This window comes from Centruroides vittatus, unplaced genomic scaffold, assembly GCF_030686945.1.
Source record: "Centruroides vittatus isolate TY-2023 unplaced genomic scaffold, ASM3068694v2 contig_1774, whole genome shotgun sequence".
NCBI classification, from domain to species: Eukaryota; Metazoa; Arthropoda; class Arachnida; order Scorpiones; family Buthidae; genus Centruroides; species Centruroides vittatus.
The window spans coordinates 1-18,017 of record NW_027121085.1 but is presented as its reverse complement, the minus strand read 5'-3'; the positions used below and the strand labels follow the sequence as shown (position 1 = coordinate 18,017).

Below are 18,017 nucleotides of genomic sequence, written 5' to 3'. Positions count from 1 at the left end.
AAGGAATATGTTAAATATGTACAAACAAAATTTGGAAGAACTCCTCAACGAATCAGATCGGACAGAGGAGGTGAATTTTCAAGTACCAACTTAAAGACGTTCTTTAAAAATGAAGGTATTCTATGGGAAACTACGGCACCTTATTCCCCGCAACAAAATGGAGTAGCAGAAAGGAAGAATAGATACCTGACAGAAATGACAAGATGCATGTTAATTGATGCTCGATTACCGAATAAATACTGGGGAGAAGCGGTGAATAGTGCAAATTACCTACAGAATAGACTAATTACTAAAGCGAGTGAAACAACTCCGTTCGAAAAATGGCATGGAAAGAAGCCAAACCTCTCGCATGTAAGAATTTTTGGATGCTCAGCCTATGTTATTAAACCTAAAGATCGAAAGAAACTAGAACCTAAAGCCACGAAACTAATTTTTGTAGGATACGAGAGAGCATCGAAAGCTTATCGATTAATTGACACGAAAACTGATAAGATAACAATAAGCAGAAATGTTCACTTTCTGGAAAACGTCAAGCACAGAGACTCCGAAATCGATATACACGATGATAATGAAAATTCGAAACAAGTTACAATTGTTGATAACACGAATTTAAAAGAAGAATGCGAAACGAAAACAAGGGAACAAGAAATGGAAGAATCTGGCATACATTTAAGGAGATCGGAAAGAATTACTAAGGGAGTACCTCCTATAAGGTTAATTGAAACAATAAATTTATCAGTGACAGAGGATGCAGTAGAACCGAGAGAATATAGCGAGGCAATCGCAGGCAAACATTCCAAAGAATGGAGCGAAGCCATGAATCAAGAAATAGCAGCCATGAAAAATAACGGCACATGGAAAATTACGAAATTACCTCCAGGTAAAACTGCAGTAGGAAGCAGATGGGTATATAAAATTAAGAGGGACGAAAACAATAAAGTTAACCGTTTTAAGGCTCGTTTAGTCGCTCAAGGATACACACAAAAGTATGGCTTCGACTACGATGACGTATATGCCCCCGTGATCAAAACTGCCACCCTTCGAACACTCCTAACTATAGCCGGAATTAAGAACATGAAAGTTAAGCATTATAACATCGAAACGGCTTACTTAAATGGAGACTTATCCCACGAGGTATACATGAAACAACCTGAAGGATACGAAGAAGGATCACCAGACATGGTTTGCAAATTATTGAAAAATATATATGGCTTGAAACAAGGAGCGAATGAATGGAATAAAAAATTCAATGAAACATTGCTATCTAAGGGATTTAGAAGAAGCGTGGCCGATCCCTGTCTTTACACCAGAGGCCATAAAAGATGTTTGTATTTAGCAATTCATGTAGATGACGTAATAGCAATGGCCACAGAACCGTTAACCGAATTTGAAACCGAAATGAAGGATATGTTTAAAATCAAGAATTTAGGTGACTTAAAATATTATCTGGGAATACAATTTGAAAGAGACAAAAATGGAATATTTTCACTCCACCAAGAAAGATATATCGAAAATAAATTGCGAGAATTTAACTTATCCAATTCAAGACCGTCTAATATTCCTATGGATACAGGATACTTAACCTCTTGAGATCCACTACTAGAAAAAACTTTTTTTTAATTGAAGTTTTGTTATATTATTGACCTTTGGGTGTCACTTGTTAGTAAATTATCATTCTTTTTAATTTTTTTGTTTTCGGTCATTAAAAAATGGTATGTGTCATATATGACACAATGGATCTCTACCTGTACAAAATGCAAACTTTCCTGTTCATGTAAAAATGGTTTATTTGACTGTTTTTGTACAATAATTGACATTTTATATTTACATATGACATGCTTTGAAGCAATTTTTATTTGTCACAAGGCACAGATGGATTTTGCATTTGATACAGTACACTGTAGCTTATACACTTTTATATCAGTGCATTTGGCAGCAGTGATTTTTGCCATTTGCAATGATTTCTGGTATGTGTTTTGCTCCACTTTTGCATTGTATTTTTCTGGAATGTAGAGTTGGAGTATTTTTTATTATTTTCCTTTTCTTTGTCATCTTCACTGTTCATTTTTTTATTTTCTGTACTATCTGAATGGAATAGCCATTTTGACACTTTTACTTTAAATTTTAAATATTGAAGTCTGTTTTTCTTCCTCTTTTTTTATTGCTCTGCTATCTCTTCTGCAGGCTGTCCAAAAATTGTTTTCATTTCATCAGCAGTAAAATTCAAAAGTTTTTCCAGGTGAATCAGTGATATTTGATATGTGCATGTCATCATCAAGCAATGACATCAAAGAGATTCTCAGAAATATAATTCAAGAAATATTCTTCAAACTCACACTTCTTACCCTTTCAGGGTTCTTCCTGAAATGCAGCAGCTGGTAGCAAGGGCTTAAATCTATTTGTATGGCACCATGGTGAAGTCTGTTACTGCACTGATGTCAAGAAATCTTCCTCTATTTACATAGCTGAAGCATCATTTTCATCATCGTCAAATGTATCATCTAATGACTTACATTCTTCAGAACAGTTTGGTTGATAAATGTTCTGACTGGTTTAAATGTTTGGTCACTGTCTTCATCACTGGACCAGCCTTCCAGTCCACACAAATTTCTATCAATATCAAGTGTCCTATCATGTTCCTTCCCTATTTCATCTGTTGTCACTGAAAAATTTATAATAAATGTTAATAATTTAGTTTTAATATATGATTTATGATATTAATAATTTATAAATTCTTAACAAACAAAATCCTGCACACCAGATAAATAACTATACAAAAACAAATCACAGAAATTAATTTAATAAAAAATGAAAATAAATAATAGAATACATATTGCTGACTAAATGACAGAATAACTATAAAAGTAAATAACTTGCCAATATGAAAACAGTTCATAGGCTGTAATGTAATTATTGTAACACTGAAAACCAACGTGTCATATACGACACATTCAAAAGTTAGCTCATCTTATGAAATACTGTTATTAATATAAGTTTTAAAAAATACTCTTATATAATCTTAGAAGTCTCCTGAACAAAACCACGTTTAAATTGTAAAATTATAATAGATAGTAACAGAGAAAAATGAATACTTACATGAAACAGTCATACTTGTGATCACTTCCAAAAACATGTGCTCAGACAATCACTTATATTTTCCTTCATCTCTATCACAGTGGGATGAATGTGGTCTAATAAGATTCACTAAACTCTAGTGATAAAAGGAATAACTAACATAAATGTTTAGCAAGCAAAAAAGAAGAGCTGCTTCTCATTCTTTGGAAGGAAAATTGTGTGTCATATACGACACTCGGCATCCCAAGAGGTTAAGAAGAAATGAAATGCCTGATACGTTCAAAAACAACAATGTATACAGAAGTGCTATTGGATCTTTATTATATCTAGCGACTAACTCGCGTCCAGATATTGCGATAAGTACATCGATATTAGCGAGAAAAGTAACAAAACCTTCGGAAAGTGATTGGGTGGAAGTAAAAAGAATCTTTCGTTATCTGAATTCGACAAAGAAGAAGAAACTTAAATTAGGAAATATCGACGAAGAATTAGAACTTAAATGTTATGTAGACGCCGACTGGGGAGGCGATCGTATAGACCGCAAATCGAACACAGGTTATTTGCTCTTGCTAAAAGGAAGTCCTATTCATTGGGTCAGTAAAAAGCAACAGTGTGTAGCACTTTCGTCCACCGAAGCGGAGTATGTAGCCTTGGCAGAAGCTACTCAAGAAACTGTATGGATGAAACGACTTCTAGAAGAAATAAATCTACCGATTACGACACCTATCAAAATATTCGAGGACAATCAAAGTTGTATACGACTTTTAGAATTAGGAAAAGCACAACAACGCACGAAACATATCGACACAAAATACCATTTTGTACGCGATTTAAAGAATTCGGGAGAAATTACTGTGATTTATTGTCCGAGTGAACGGATGACGGCCGACTTGTTGACAAAGCCGCTAGACTCGAATAAGGTTAATAAATTTACTCGCGATATCGGATTGTATTAACGATCAATCGTTGAGGGGGTGTGTTGGAATCAACGATCGCGATGTTTTGTAGATGTTCTGACGTAATAAAAGGTTGGTGGCGTTGTTGACCCCTCGGGGAAAGTGACCTCATTTCACTCTCCCCTTTCCAGCGCTGACCTTCCGTGAGTTAAGACCGTGTGTAATCTTTGTGCATTCTTTGTTCTTTTGTTACATAACCGGTTACGCTAGTCCAACTGCCTTTTTACCAATCTACCCGATAAGCGCCAAGTCTAACAGTTACATCAGTGCAATGAGTCCTATTAGAAGATTATAGTCATGCTAAACTAATAATAACAACGAAATTTTAGTATTTTACGTTGACGAAAAACATTAAATTGGGTTACAAATATTAACCAAATGTAGTCCGGAACTTTGAAAGATAACATTATTTCCTTTATATTACAAATTGGCTGAAATCAAGCAAAGAAAGTTCAGTTCATTCATTATATTACGCAGATATTAACATAGAGTAGAACCTGGATTATGTGAGGTAATATGGTCCTATATTACTTGGGATAAAACTGACTGCCGTGGACAGTTCAGATCAACAAGTACGAATATAAAAGATTTATTTATATGATATCATTTTACTTTTCTGGCTGTTATGAATATAACGCGGGAAAGTGTCAGAATCGTGTTAAATTTGCCCCCTACCAAATTTTTGGAAATCTTCAGGTTTTAAGACACCCTGATACGATTGTTCTGTTTTCCTTCTAATAGATCGAGGGGAAGTGATGACTAAATTAACAGTTATTATAAGTAATGGTTTATTACGTACAGCATATAAAAAGGATAGAACCAATGAAGAAGTAAAGTTAAAGATGATTTTTACTACCCAAAAAGAATTATTAAAAAACATGCACAAACAAATACAGAGACAACAGATACAAAGTTAAATTAAAAAAAAAAACAAGAAGTAGCGCATATCCCTTTCCTTATATTAAAAATAATATCGAAAAATTCAAAAAATATTTTAAAAAACTATCCGTAGAGTTAGCAGCTAATCTAAAAAATAAATTTAAAGAATGCATAATTAATAAACAAAATGAAAAGAAACAAAATAAATTGGAAATGTCTGCATAGTATATAAATTGTCACGCGCATGTGAAAATAGTGTTAATTTTATTGGAGAAAAAGGAAGAATGTTAGAAAAAAGATAAGAGAACATGATGCATCGATCAGACTAAACCAGGCCTGGCCGACCCAAATTGTTTCGCGGGCCACTTTGATCACGCGTAACATTTCGGTGGACCACGATTTAGGCAAACATGCTTTTAAAAAAGTGAAACAAGTACAAAATGAATAAGATTTTGTTGTTATACCAAAAGTTCGTACTCGTACTTGCGCATTATAACGATGACACATGCAAATTTTCATTTATTTAATTGTGTTATTTAATTGTTAAAGTTTTAATAGATATATAATTAATTTCGCTTAGCATGAGGGTTTAACAATAGACTTGATAACTCCCAAACAGTTGAATCTGATAGTTCTCCAATCTAGCAGTAAAAATTGTTGAAAGATTAGACTTTTTGAACTGTATAACATAAAACCTCCGTTTTTTCTTTCAGTTTCATTGTAAAGCATGGGTATTGTTGCTCGCCTTCCTGAGCAAAAATGGCAGGATTCTTTCCTCTTTCCCGTGACTGCACTAGCATTAACAACAAATACGTAACAGTTAACTTACGCTGCCTTTTACTGGTAAATGTCTAGAATGCATGTCGGGTCAATAGTCGCTTTGTCGTTCCTTAGAATCCCGTATATAGTGAGGTTTCTCTTAAACACGATTTTCATGTTTGCTTGAATTCCTATTTCTATGTAGATGTGGAGGAGAATTGCCATGTATTCCACGGGTGCATATATTTTTCGTTGTAGATGAATCGATGTGTAAGATCGGAACAGATTTTGTCACATGATACAATTCGTTTCTACAATGTGTGTTAGTTAGCAGAAAGTATAAAAGTAGAATCAAATAGTATTTAATCTGTGAATAAAATTGATCACAAAATAGCAAAATGGAAGAATACACGCCATTCATTCTTACCGTGCAATCTTGCAAAATTGTCTCTTGTCTTTTCTCGTACGCTTGATCCCAACTTGCAGCGCAATCTCTTCAGAGTATTCTAACTCTTATCCTGTCCTGTATGAACGCTTTATGAGAATCCTAAACGCCGGTAATCGGTAGCTTACTAAATCATGTGAGGTCCACGGTATTAATAATGTGCTGTTCAGTACGTCAGCTTTCTGTAAATATCCACGATGACGCCGCTTCCTTTTAATTAATGTATACCTGATGTTAAGAAAGTGCGCAGCAACATCGGGTATTTGTTCCAATTGTACTTCTAATCCAAATGTGTTCGAATTAATATCTTTAATGAATTGTCCAATATTAGGTTTCTTCTTCCATATTATTAATACGTCATCTACATAACACGCATACAGCGCGATGCAGAACCCATATTTGGGTATGGTCGCTCTCTCCAGTGACGTAAAAACCGTCACGCAGAATGACCCGGAAATGGGTCATTGTAATAATATTGTAATAATGTTTTAATACTTTATTATTTATGAAGTTTGAAAAAATTGGTATAAATTTGTTTGCAAAAAACATGGGTAACTGACATTTAGTAAATCCTTTACATAAATAAGATTAGAGTACGACGACATTTTGATTTTAAAGACTTTTAAAATTTATAAATATGAAATCATTAAAGTCTTATCAATATAAATAAATGATTATTTTATGCTGAGATTTAATTAAATGTTCGATAATCATAAGACATAAGCAAAGATAAATATATATATTTTTAGAAAATTGCAAAATAAGGACTTGAATAATTTCATTTTATTTATAATTTTTAGTAAACTTCTTACAATTATATAAAGTATTTATACGAAAAATGTCACTTTTGCTCAACCCCGTTCTCTCTTTGACTGTAAGGAGCCTCACACCCGGTTTTAAAGCTACCATAGTTTTGCTGTGCCCGTCCTTCGAGAAAAATCTTTCTCCGTACAGCATTATGGAATCATAATCAAACTCATTTAATATTCTCATATCATATGGCATATACTTTACGAACTGATCTTCCATACCTATAAATGGATTATAATACATTAAACACAAGTTTCAATTCACTTTTTCTTCAAACTAACTATTAAAAGTTGTTATTCTCTTACGTGGCTTTATATTCTCCCAAAATATTTTTATGTATTCGTCTCTGTCGGGTCGATTCTGTTCGTGGTAAAAGCCAACAACGTGATTCAATTCATGAACTATGGTTCCAAAATACATGCAACCGTGTGACAGTGATACGGGGTGTTCTCCTTTACTTCGACCCACTTGCGCGTAACAGCTGAAAGTATATTAATTATAATAATTTTGCTTATATTTTATTGAGATTTTTACTTAACTTACCCAATATCCATGAAAATGTTTATGAAATCTCTTTCATAGGTTCTCTCTATAAATCGAATACAAGTATTTTCATGGAAACTCGACATGGCTTCACTTATAAGCCGTCTCCATCTTTTCGAACGTACTAAAAGTTTTAAAAAGAAATATTAAATGATATATTTAAAAACTTTTTAAGTAACATAAAATGAATTTTTACGCAGCTCTTCTTCAATTACGTATGGTATTATTCCACCGGGCCACAATTCGAAATCATGTGGAACTGCAGTTTTCGTCTGAAAATGTTAAATTACAGCCGAGTAATTTCGAGCAGCGATAATTATTTTAACTTGTTCTTTTTTTTTACAATCTTCTAACAATTTCTAGAATTACTTACATTATCGAAATCTCCGATCATATCGCCACCGAACAGATCGGGATTTTGCATGGCAAGATCGACATCATCCGAATCTATTTGCAATGTAACTTTGCAAGTTAATTAAAAAATTGAAATATTAATTAAAAATGATTATCGTGTGCAACCTTACCTACAGAATGTTCCTGATTGACATTTTCAAAAGTTTGATCATTTGTAATTCCTGAAAAAGCTAAGAGGAAAACTGCTAAACAAATCATTTTTAGAAAATGACAGTTCGAAAATGGACGTATTTTTCATTGTAATAAAATTTAAAAAGAATTTGTTTATACAGAATGCATATTTGTTATCATTCTGAAATAAATGCAGAGTAAACATTTAGATAATTTTAAGACTATGAATATTTACAGAATATTCGAAAATACTTTTTGCAGAATACAAATGCAGCTTCCTCACCAGCTACAATCTCTCTCTGATCATATTTGTTGATGCCCTATAACTTCATTCTAAAAAAATGCTATGCCTCTGGTTTTTTACTCCTTTTATACAGTATATTTATTTAAAAAAGCATAAGTAATATCCGATCGAAAAATCCTATGAAATTTTAGGGTGTGATCTGTCCCTGTCCGTCACCACCTGGCCATCCCATTGTGGGCCTGCTTGAACCCAAGATGAGCTTGATAAAAAACATTTTCTTTGTGCTCGAACGCGGAAAGATTTTTTTAAAAAAAGACAGTAAAAACCCGATTAAATGAGTAATATAAACAACAAGAAAAAACAAAATTAGATACACTATAAAGAACCGTACATTTTCGATACCATGCAGTAAATGTGACCCCGTGCAAATTAATAGAGATTATACTTTTATATTCTCACGTAATTTACATTAGTATTATTTACTTTTAACATTTATTCACTTACAAGTATTCGTGATCATAAAACGTATTCGTTATTTAATTGCTATTAATTTACCAGGCACAAAAATGGCAAAATTTTTGTGCCTAGTTCGGCATGAATTTCTAGGCTATATCTCCCCGTGGTAAAGTGTGACGTAATTGTCACGTAATAGTAGTTGTATGCGCTTATGATGGTCGTTAAGCAGGGAATAATGCCTTACGGGAGGTCTTTTAAGAGTAACTGGCCCCTATACAGGCGTTACAGACTTGGCCACTGGTGGGAATTCAAAAGGTTTCCGTCTAAACGTCCGTGTCTTCTGCCAAAAACATCTGTTTTAGCCACAACAGGACACTATTCATTTCATTAATTGTTCTCGTCACTTGTTTTGTTGTTTTTATTTCAGGGACGTGTACAATGCTTCTAATATATGTCTCGGTTCAGTTTGAATTTTGACGGCACAATATGTACGAGTTTTTGAGAAAATAAATAACTCAGGAAATGCGTTTCTAAATAAATATTTGATAAAGTTAATTTTAGTAATTAGTGAAAAAACAGAATACCAATAGAGAAATTACTAATGCACTTAATCGCATCAATTTAGAAAGCAAACCAATTCATTCCGCTGTCTTATGTCTAATGATAAGTTAATCGTATCGATCGTTCTTAGATTTCAAATAGCCTATTCAGATTTATACAGCCCTAATCATCTCAGGCATGACATGATTTCATAAATCAAACTTCTAAAATTTTCTTTATGGAAATCACTTATCATCAAGGCAAGCCTTATATAAGAGAGTATAAGTTCAGCGAGTTGCACTTCATCCCGAAAAATAAGCAAACTCAACCGACTTTATACATCAGACAATATCTCTTTACCGTAATTTTTCATTTGTCAAATACGAAGATAACAGTTATTACATTGCTAAGAATATTACAGTTGCCTGAGAACATAATGCAATCTTCATCAAGTATTAAGGCTACAATTGTAAGTTTTGAACAGGAAATATGTCTGCAATGTTTTCTCTCATCGTACACCTCAATGTGCACGATTTACGGATGGAATTTGTTCAATCCCTGTTCATGTGTCATACGAAACCACAATTATTTGCACAAACTTCTGAACGGATTTTACTTATCGTTGATCGAATGTATGTACTGGATGCATTTTTTTCTTACGTTTTGCATGACAATTCCTTTTCTGTCAGGTAAAATACCTTGTATATCCTGGTACTCGATTGTCGACAACGACATCTTCGTAAAAGTGGGCGTCTGTATTCTTGCCTTAGTGTTTTCTGTAATATTCAGCATCGTCAGAAGAATAAAATTAAAAACAAAAATTAAAGTAAAAAATTCTAATTACTTTTGCCAAAATCAGCTGTTTTCTATCATTAATTACACAGGAATTGCAACAATAATTTTGACAATAATTTTTACATCATGGCTTCAGTTCTTGAATGTATTTTTTTGTTATTACAATTTGGAAAAAAAAAAAGAATTATTCAAATACGAAGCATTTTTCTGTAGCATCGAAGTAGGAATATGCATGATTTTGTTCAGTGGAGGTTTGTTCCACCTGGCTTTCTTTCTTTTCATGATTATTCGTCAGTTTAATCAAAAGCATTTCAGAGAGTATTCGAAGAACTGTACCTACTAACAAAAATATAATCGAAACTTGGAATTGGAATTGGAAAAATTTATGGCACAGCACCATGAAATTTAGACATACACCAATCAACTCAACGGCCCATTCAATTATGTATTAACGACTCTTTATTCCGCTTTATTAACAGAAACATGTCTACTTTATTTTATTGCCATCTTCTCGAAAGTGCAATTCGCATTATAAATTTTTATTTTTTTAATATGTGTTGTAATAAGTTTCGGCTGTATTTTAGTTGGATTCTTAATGTCTGTCTTTACGTCAAACGCAAGAAATTTTATTAAAATAAAGATAATTTAATTTATGAATTTGATCAAACGTTTCGCATTGTTTTTCTCTTTCAGATGCAAACATCCTTTCAAGATATAAGAAGATTTGCTGATTGTGACCTCAGTTTAGTACAGAAATTAAAGGTATAATTTTTATTGGTTTTAGTTTAAAAATAAGGTTTAAAAAGTATTTTAAATATATTTATAAAGTTATAGTATTTTGAAGGAATTACGTTTTTTTATGTAAAAACATTATTTCTGCGAAATTTTGATATAGTAGCCTAATATCAATCAATTATTGTACAGATGCTGAATTTTATGAAGAGATTTGGCAGAGCATCCCTATGCTTGTCCATAAATGATTACTTCAACGTTACCAAGAAATTTCCCATTAAAGTATATTTAGCTAAATTATTTAATATTGAATATTCAAATCCTGTATTAATATATTTAATTTTGAAATTTTTCAGATGGCGAGTTCTCTTTATTCTTTATTTTCCGGTCTTCTGAATCTCAGGAAAGCTTCAAGACAAATATATTAATATAGAGTATTTATTTATAAATTTTAATTCTACAGTAAAATAAACACATTTAAATATAATAACTTGTAAACTTTAGTACGAGTTCATTTCTATTCGATTATTTTAGTTTTTGTTTTCTTTTTTCCATTTGTGTCACGTTGTTTATAACAGAAACAGGCCGTAAAATGAAAACGAAATTGAACTAATTAAGAAATATCATCTTAATTATACTTTTACTAGCAAATGAGCCCGGCGTTGTTCGGGAAAAAGGTAACGATAGCAAAGATTTTATTTTTTCCAGCAAGGTGCTAGAAGTGTTATTGTGTGGTGTGCATTTGGATGTGGTGTTAAAACAAATCTAGCTTTTATCTCTGGTCCTATTAATGCTGTAGGATATCGGCATGCAATATATATGCACCTTAATGTTTTTTTCGGAAAAAAATTGGAGGAATGTTTCCCAATTTCGACAATTCACGAATAGACGAAACGTTGGAAGTCTATCAAGCGGTAATTGTAAAACTTATGTCACAGGGATCAGTTTCGTTTTCCCAGAATATACCTGCTGTGTTAAAAGTAACGAAATTTTTAAAAAATCAATATAGAATATGCTTCAAAAATTTTTAAATTTTAAATTCGTTTTATTAGAAGTAGTTAAAAAAAATTCGATACTCCTTGACGCAAAAATTTCAACTTTGATCCGTCCATAAGGTTCCTCCTGAAAGAATCTCTTTGTATTCTCAAAAACGTATTGCATAAACAGTATTTTCGAATATTCTATAAACATCAGTTTTTATAAAATTTTCTAAAAGCTTATTCTGCATCTATTTAATCTACACGATTATTTTTGTACGTAAACAAAAATGTATTCGTATAATCAGTATTTTATTTTTAATGCCATGTAATATATGCATTTCGAACTGTGACTTTTGAAAATGATTTGTTTAGCAATCTTCCTCCTGGCTTTTTCTAACATTACATATGATCGAAATTTCGAAAATTTTAATCAGGAGCATTCTGAAGGTAAAGTTGTAACCCATAATCATTGTTAATATATTAGATTTTAGATTAATTAATTGGGAAAATTATATTACAAGCAGATTCGGAAGATGCCGATCTTGCCTTGCAAAATCCCGATCTGTTTGGTGGCGATATTATTGGAGATTTTGATGATGTAAGTATTTATAGAAACCGATAGAAAATTTTAATTTTGTTTATTTGTTGACACGGTGTCTTCTTTTTCTTGTTTTGTTTGGTGACACGACTTGGTGAATTTATAGACACTTGGCAAATTCATCTATTTAACCCATAATCTTTACAGAGACGCGTTTCGGGCTTTCGCCCCTCTTCAGTCTGTTACGTAATATACACATGTTTCATCTGTCCGGCATCTTCCCACTTACTTTTCCCTCCCAGCTAACTTGACTGCTTCCCCCGCGTGTCTCACAGCGTGTAACTTCTCTCTCCCAGAATGCCGCACACAGCCACGCCTATAGCTGTAGAAATATACTTTTTAAGATATTGTATTTAATAGTTGTAACCAGCTTTTATGAATTTCTATGCTTAGGTTCTTGTTAATATTATTTTTGCCTGTTGTAATTTCGTAGCTTTCTTTAAATTTTCTTTTGTACCAATTTTTCTCTTTGTGTACTATTTTAACATCGGTTTTATCTATGCTACAGTTATGAGTTGTGCAATGTTCGTAAAAAACTGAGTTTATTCTATTATATTTTAAATCCGCTATTTGTTCTTTTAATCTTGTTTTCAATCTTCTTTTTGTTTTTCCAGTGTATGCTTTTGGTGGTTCACACTCGCAAGGTATTTTGTAAACGACGTCAGTAGTGTTGTATTATCGCGGCTTCTTCGAACAGATAAATAAAAGTTGTGATAAAATAAATATAAAACTGGCACCAGCTTATAGAAACTTACAAAAAAGAATCCGGCAGACTAAACCTGACGTAAATAAACAACCACATAAATACAACACTACTGACGTCGTTTACAGCTGTAGGCGTGGCTGTGTGCAGCATTCTGGGAGAGAGAAGTTACACGCTGTGAGACATGCGGGGAAGCAGTCAAGTTAGCGGGAAGGGAAAAGTAAGTGGGAAGATGCCGGACAGATGAAACATATGTATATTACGTAAGAGACTGAAGAGGGGCGATAGCCCGAAACGCGTAAAGATTATGGATTAAATAGATGAATTTGCCAAGTGTCTATAAATTCACCAAGTCCTGACACCAGACAAAACAAGAAAATTTTAAATTTAAAATAATTATTGTTGATCGAAATTTTTCGGCTGTAATTAAACATTTCCAGACGAGGACTGCGGTTCGATTTCATCATCGATTGTGGCCCGGAGGAATCATACCATACGTAATTGACGAAGAACTGCGTAATAATTTATTTTATTTATTTAAAAATTTTATATATAATTGATGTTTTAATATTTTGTTTTAAAACTTTCAGGAACTCCTAAAAAATCTTATCGGCTAATAAAGGCAGCCATAAAGACTTTCCACCAGAAAACTTGTATTCGATTTAAAAAGAAAACCAAAGAAAAAACTTACGTAGAAATTTTAAACGATAATCGGTAAGTTAAGCAGAAATCTCCAGAAGATATAAGCGAAATTATTAAAATTAATATACTTTCAGATGTTATGCAATGGTGGGTCGAAATAAAGGAATAAACTTCGTATCACTGACAGATGATTGCATGTATTTGGGAGCAATAATTCATCAATTAAATCACATTGTTGGCTTTTACCACGAACATAACCGACCCGACAGAGATGACTACGTAAAAATATTTTGGGAGAATATAAAACCAAGTAAGAGAATATTAATTTTAATGCTTATTTGCAAAGTATATGAATTAAAACTTGTTTTTAATGCATTATAATATACTTGTAGAGATGGAATCGCAGTTCGTTATGCTAGGTCCAAATCAAATGAGAACTATAAATGAATTTGATTATCAATCCATAATGCTCTATGGAGAAAGGGCTTTCTCAAAGGATGGGCGCAAACAAACTATGGTCGCTGTACAACCAAATGTGAGGCTCCGTAGCATCAAAGAAAAATCGGGGTTAAGCAAAAGTGACATTTTCCGTATAAATACTTTATATCACTGTTACAATTTGACTAGAAATTATAAATGAAATTGAATTATGCAAATAGTTAAATAGAATATATGTAAATATAAGTTTAGAAAAATGCAATGTATGTTTATGCTTTGTTTATATCTTATATCATATGATTACTGAACAATATTTTATGCTGAAATTTCATTAAATATTTATTTGTATTGATAAGAGTTTAATGATTTCATAATTAAATTTTAAAAGTACTTAAAACCAAAATATCGTTGTACTGAAAGTTTGCTTTATATAAAGGTTACTTAGTTACCCATATTTTTGCAAAGAAATCTGTACTAATTTTTGTAAACTTTATAAGTAATAAAGTATTAGAATGAAACAGAAATTTAGTATCTGTAGTAACATTACACCCTGTACCCATATAGGAATTTGCAACAGTTAAATTATGAATTCGGTTTTCATTATTAATTTTTAATAACGAACACGAAATCGTCAAGTTAAAAAAATAATGTTGTTACATATATCTACTGTCTAAAGTTTCAAATAAACGGTAGATAGGAAACTAAATAAGGTTTCTTTTTCTAGGAAGAAGATTGATTAATTTGATTCTAACATCATGTGGAACTGCATTTCTAATAAAAAAAAATCTCCACCTTTTGTGCGCTTAGAAGTCCTTTTAATTGCATGAATTACGGGTACTGCCAGCTTCTGTACATTACAGAAGAAATCATCTGGATGCGTAGGGAGAGCTCAGCGTATATGAAAAAGACGGCCTGATAAAATACATAAAAACATGATAAAATTCCTTGAATTGTTTGCACAGATCACCCAGCCCGAGAGCGGTAGGTTGACACCATAACTGTTTTTGTCGTGCAAATTTATTTTTTGAATAATTTATTGATATTGCCCTACCCTAATAAGAATCAAGTACGATTGCCAGCCAAATATGCTGAATGTATCGAGATACTCTCATACTTTAAAAAAATTATTTTGAAATTCTCCAGTTTTCAGATTAAGATTTATTCCTCTCATTATTAATCAGCAATACGAGCGACTTAGGCACCATGTTTTATAAATAGTCCAAACAAAGAATGAAACGGAGGTTTCATATTACAGACACTACAAAACGTCTAATTTACCAAAAATTTTTACTGCAAGAATAAAAAACTAGTATATTTAACTGTTTGCGAATTAGCTAGTCTATTGTTCAGCCTCAAACTGAGAGAAGTTAGTGGTGGTCATGTATATTTGAAGAATGTTCTGAAATGGGTTAGAACAGTATTTCCCAACCTTTTTTGTGCTATGCCCCACCTAAGCCTTTCTAAAATTCTTATGCCCCCCAACATATACGTTGAAATCTTTTGGAAGATCTCTCATTGACATGTTCGTTGAAGTTTTTTTTGCACTTAATTGCCACACTATTTTATCGTAACCAGTGTGGCAATGAAGTGCAATCCTTTCATCAGTCTCTTGCATTTTCCAGTCATTGCCAAATGCGACCTGGAATACCACAACTCACGTCTGCCCACCTCGAGGTCTGGGCAAAGAATGTCCTTTCTCCTCTTTCACCGGCCTCGGGGCTTCGTTCATCTCTTTGTTCTCAGTGGTTCCCAGAACTGTTAATTCCACCCCAAGGGAAAAGGGTTATAAAGGAAAGTTCTAGAAGGAAAGGGAAACAAAGAACGAAGAAAGTTAAAACTAACTTAAATCAATATTTACAATAAATATGGTGTACAGCAGCTATACGGTTAATCACTTGTAGATACGAATCACAATATGACCGATGATCGGGAATGGCCTGAAGTGATTATACCGCGGTTGTCCGTCTTCCTGTCATTCCTTAATCTCGAGAACAGAATTAGATAGGTAGAAGATGAGATCAGCTCTGGAAACCGTAAGGGAAGGAGGTCCCGATTAATTCTATAAGAACTTCCGATACAAGGCGAAAGTCGCGTTATTTCAATTCAAATATGTTACCCTGAAAGGTGTTAGATAGATGACAGGTACGACTTTTTGTTAAAGGAAAAGTATGATGTACAGAGGCAAGTCATTGCAAATTTGAGGCGGAGAGAATATATTTTACGTTAAATAAACTAAAAGTATGATTAATAATTGCAGCCTGGCATCGTCACAATGCCGGGTTGCAATTTTTAATTATATTTGTTCGTAAAAGTTATAATTTCTTGAAATAGAGTGATGTTTTTAAACTTTTTAGCTAGGAAAATTTAGACTTTATGTGTTTCTAAGTTTAGAAAGAAAAGAATTCACGCGTATACCTTACAAATGCATTTCTAATATGACTGTTTATAACGGTAATTTTACTTAACTATATTAATTAATTACTAACTTACCATGCTGATATTTTGTCATATAAAATATAACTAATACAATAAAACCTGTCTATGGCAACCACCTACGGTTCCTTCAAAAACTGGTCTTTTAGACAGGTGGTCGTCCAATAGAGGTGGTGCTTTAATACCGTATTTCCGTACGTATTTTGCGCACTTTTTAGTCATATCTGCTAAGCCAGGATGGGCGAACCTATGGCACGCGTGCCCAAAGTGGGACGTAAGAGAAACCATCTGGCACGTAATGTATCATATAATTTCTGTCTTTTTCAATCATCCTTTCTGTTTATCACCCGATCATCTTTTTTTCAATTAGATTTTTTACATTTATTCGAATTAAAGCGTATTCGTTTAATTTCTTTAAATATCGTTTATTATTCGAAGTCATTGGCACGCAGTAACATCTTTAAAGCTAAGTATGCTTACAATATGGCACGCGGACACAAAAAGGTTCGCCATCCCTGTGCTAAGCAAAACTCGAAGTGTACAAAAATAAGGGAATTCTTTAACGATAGAGCTATATTGGTATTGTATTTTATTCTTATCGGATAACTCAATTCACAAGAGTCGTCGTGATTTTATAAGACAGATTTAATACCAATATTTCAAAGATTATTACAATACTCGCATTTTATCGATTATAATGCACACTTTCTTTTTTCCGACTTAATTAATTCAACTCGGTTTTTTTCGTTCGCTCCTCACATACGTGTATTACGTCATAGATATACAAGCGCGTCGCATCTCTCCATCACTTTGGTTTTGGTTTTCGTTAGTGTAATCTTATTTTAACTTTAAAAAATACTGTACTTCCTTAATATTTAACATTTTCTTAAGTACAATAAGAAAAATTATGAATCTATATATATCTATATATATAAAAACGAATGTATGTCTCTGTGTGTGTGTGTGTGTGTGTGTGTGTGTGTGTGTGTGTGTGTGTGTGTTTGTCCTTCATGCATTACCACATCATTTATCCGATTGCCATGAAACTTTGGGAAGTTGTTTAATACACTCCCGCGAAGGTTTGTGGCATATGTGAAGACCACCATTTCCCCCCTTTCAAAAATATATTTATATATGGATTAAGACTTTTATGTCCAACAGATGGCGCTAACTTCAAACGACCTACGTTTGCTTTTCTGTGAGGCATTATGCTTTTCTGTAAGAATGGACTAAAGCAGATCATTTTCTACCTATCTATATAAATAAAATACAACGTTTGTTTATTCCTACCGATTCCTTTAAAATTTTGACACAACGTTGCATTCGAATACGCACCTGTTTTTAAATAATATGCATGTCGAAATTCCCCCTACTAGGGAAAGATGGACGAGATTAAGGCTTACCGTGAAAAACTCGGCTTCTATTTATTCTATTTTACATGCGGTTTTTTGCGTTTTTAATTGC

At 32.8% G+C, this 18,017-nt stretch overlaps 2 protein-coding genes across 2 annotated transcripts; one reads left to right on the top strand and one right to left on the bottom strand.

Annotated features, from left to right (window-relative positions):
* Positions 1-6,897: 6,897 nt before the first annotated feature.
* Positions 6,898-8,079, bottom strand: LOC136969264 (astacin-like metalloprotease toxin 5). Its single transcript, XM_067263355.1, has 6 exons — positions 7,992-8,079; positions 7,841-7,914; positions 7,664-7,739; positions 7,468-7,591; positions 7,230-7,405; positions 6,898-7,145 (listed from the first exon to the last, which is right to left on the bottom strand). Exons 1-6 carry the CDS (start codon positions 8,077-8,079, stop codon positions 6,898-6,900), a joined length of 786 nt encoding a protein of 261 aa, XP_067119456.1.
* A 4,019-nt stretch (positions 8,080-12,098) lies between these two features.
* LOC136969263 (astacin-like metalloprotease toxin 5) lies at positions 12,099-14,336 on the top strand. Its single transcript, XM_067263354.1, has 6 exons — positions 12,099-12,186; positions 12,261-12,337; positions 13,481-13,556; positions 13,631-13,754; positions 13,817-13,992; positions 14,075-14,336. The coding sequence occupies exons 1-6, from the start codon at positions 12,099-12,101 to the stop codon at positions 14,320-14,322; spliced, it is 789 nt and encodes a 262-aa protein (XP_067119455.1). The 3' UTR covers positions 14,323-14,336.
* Positions 14,337-18,017: the final 3,681 nt, after the last annotated feature.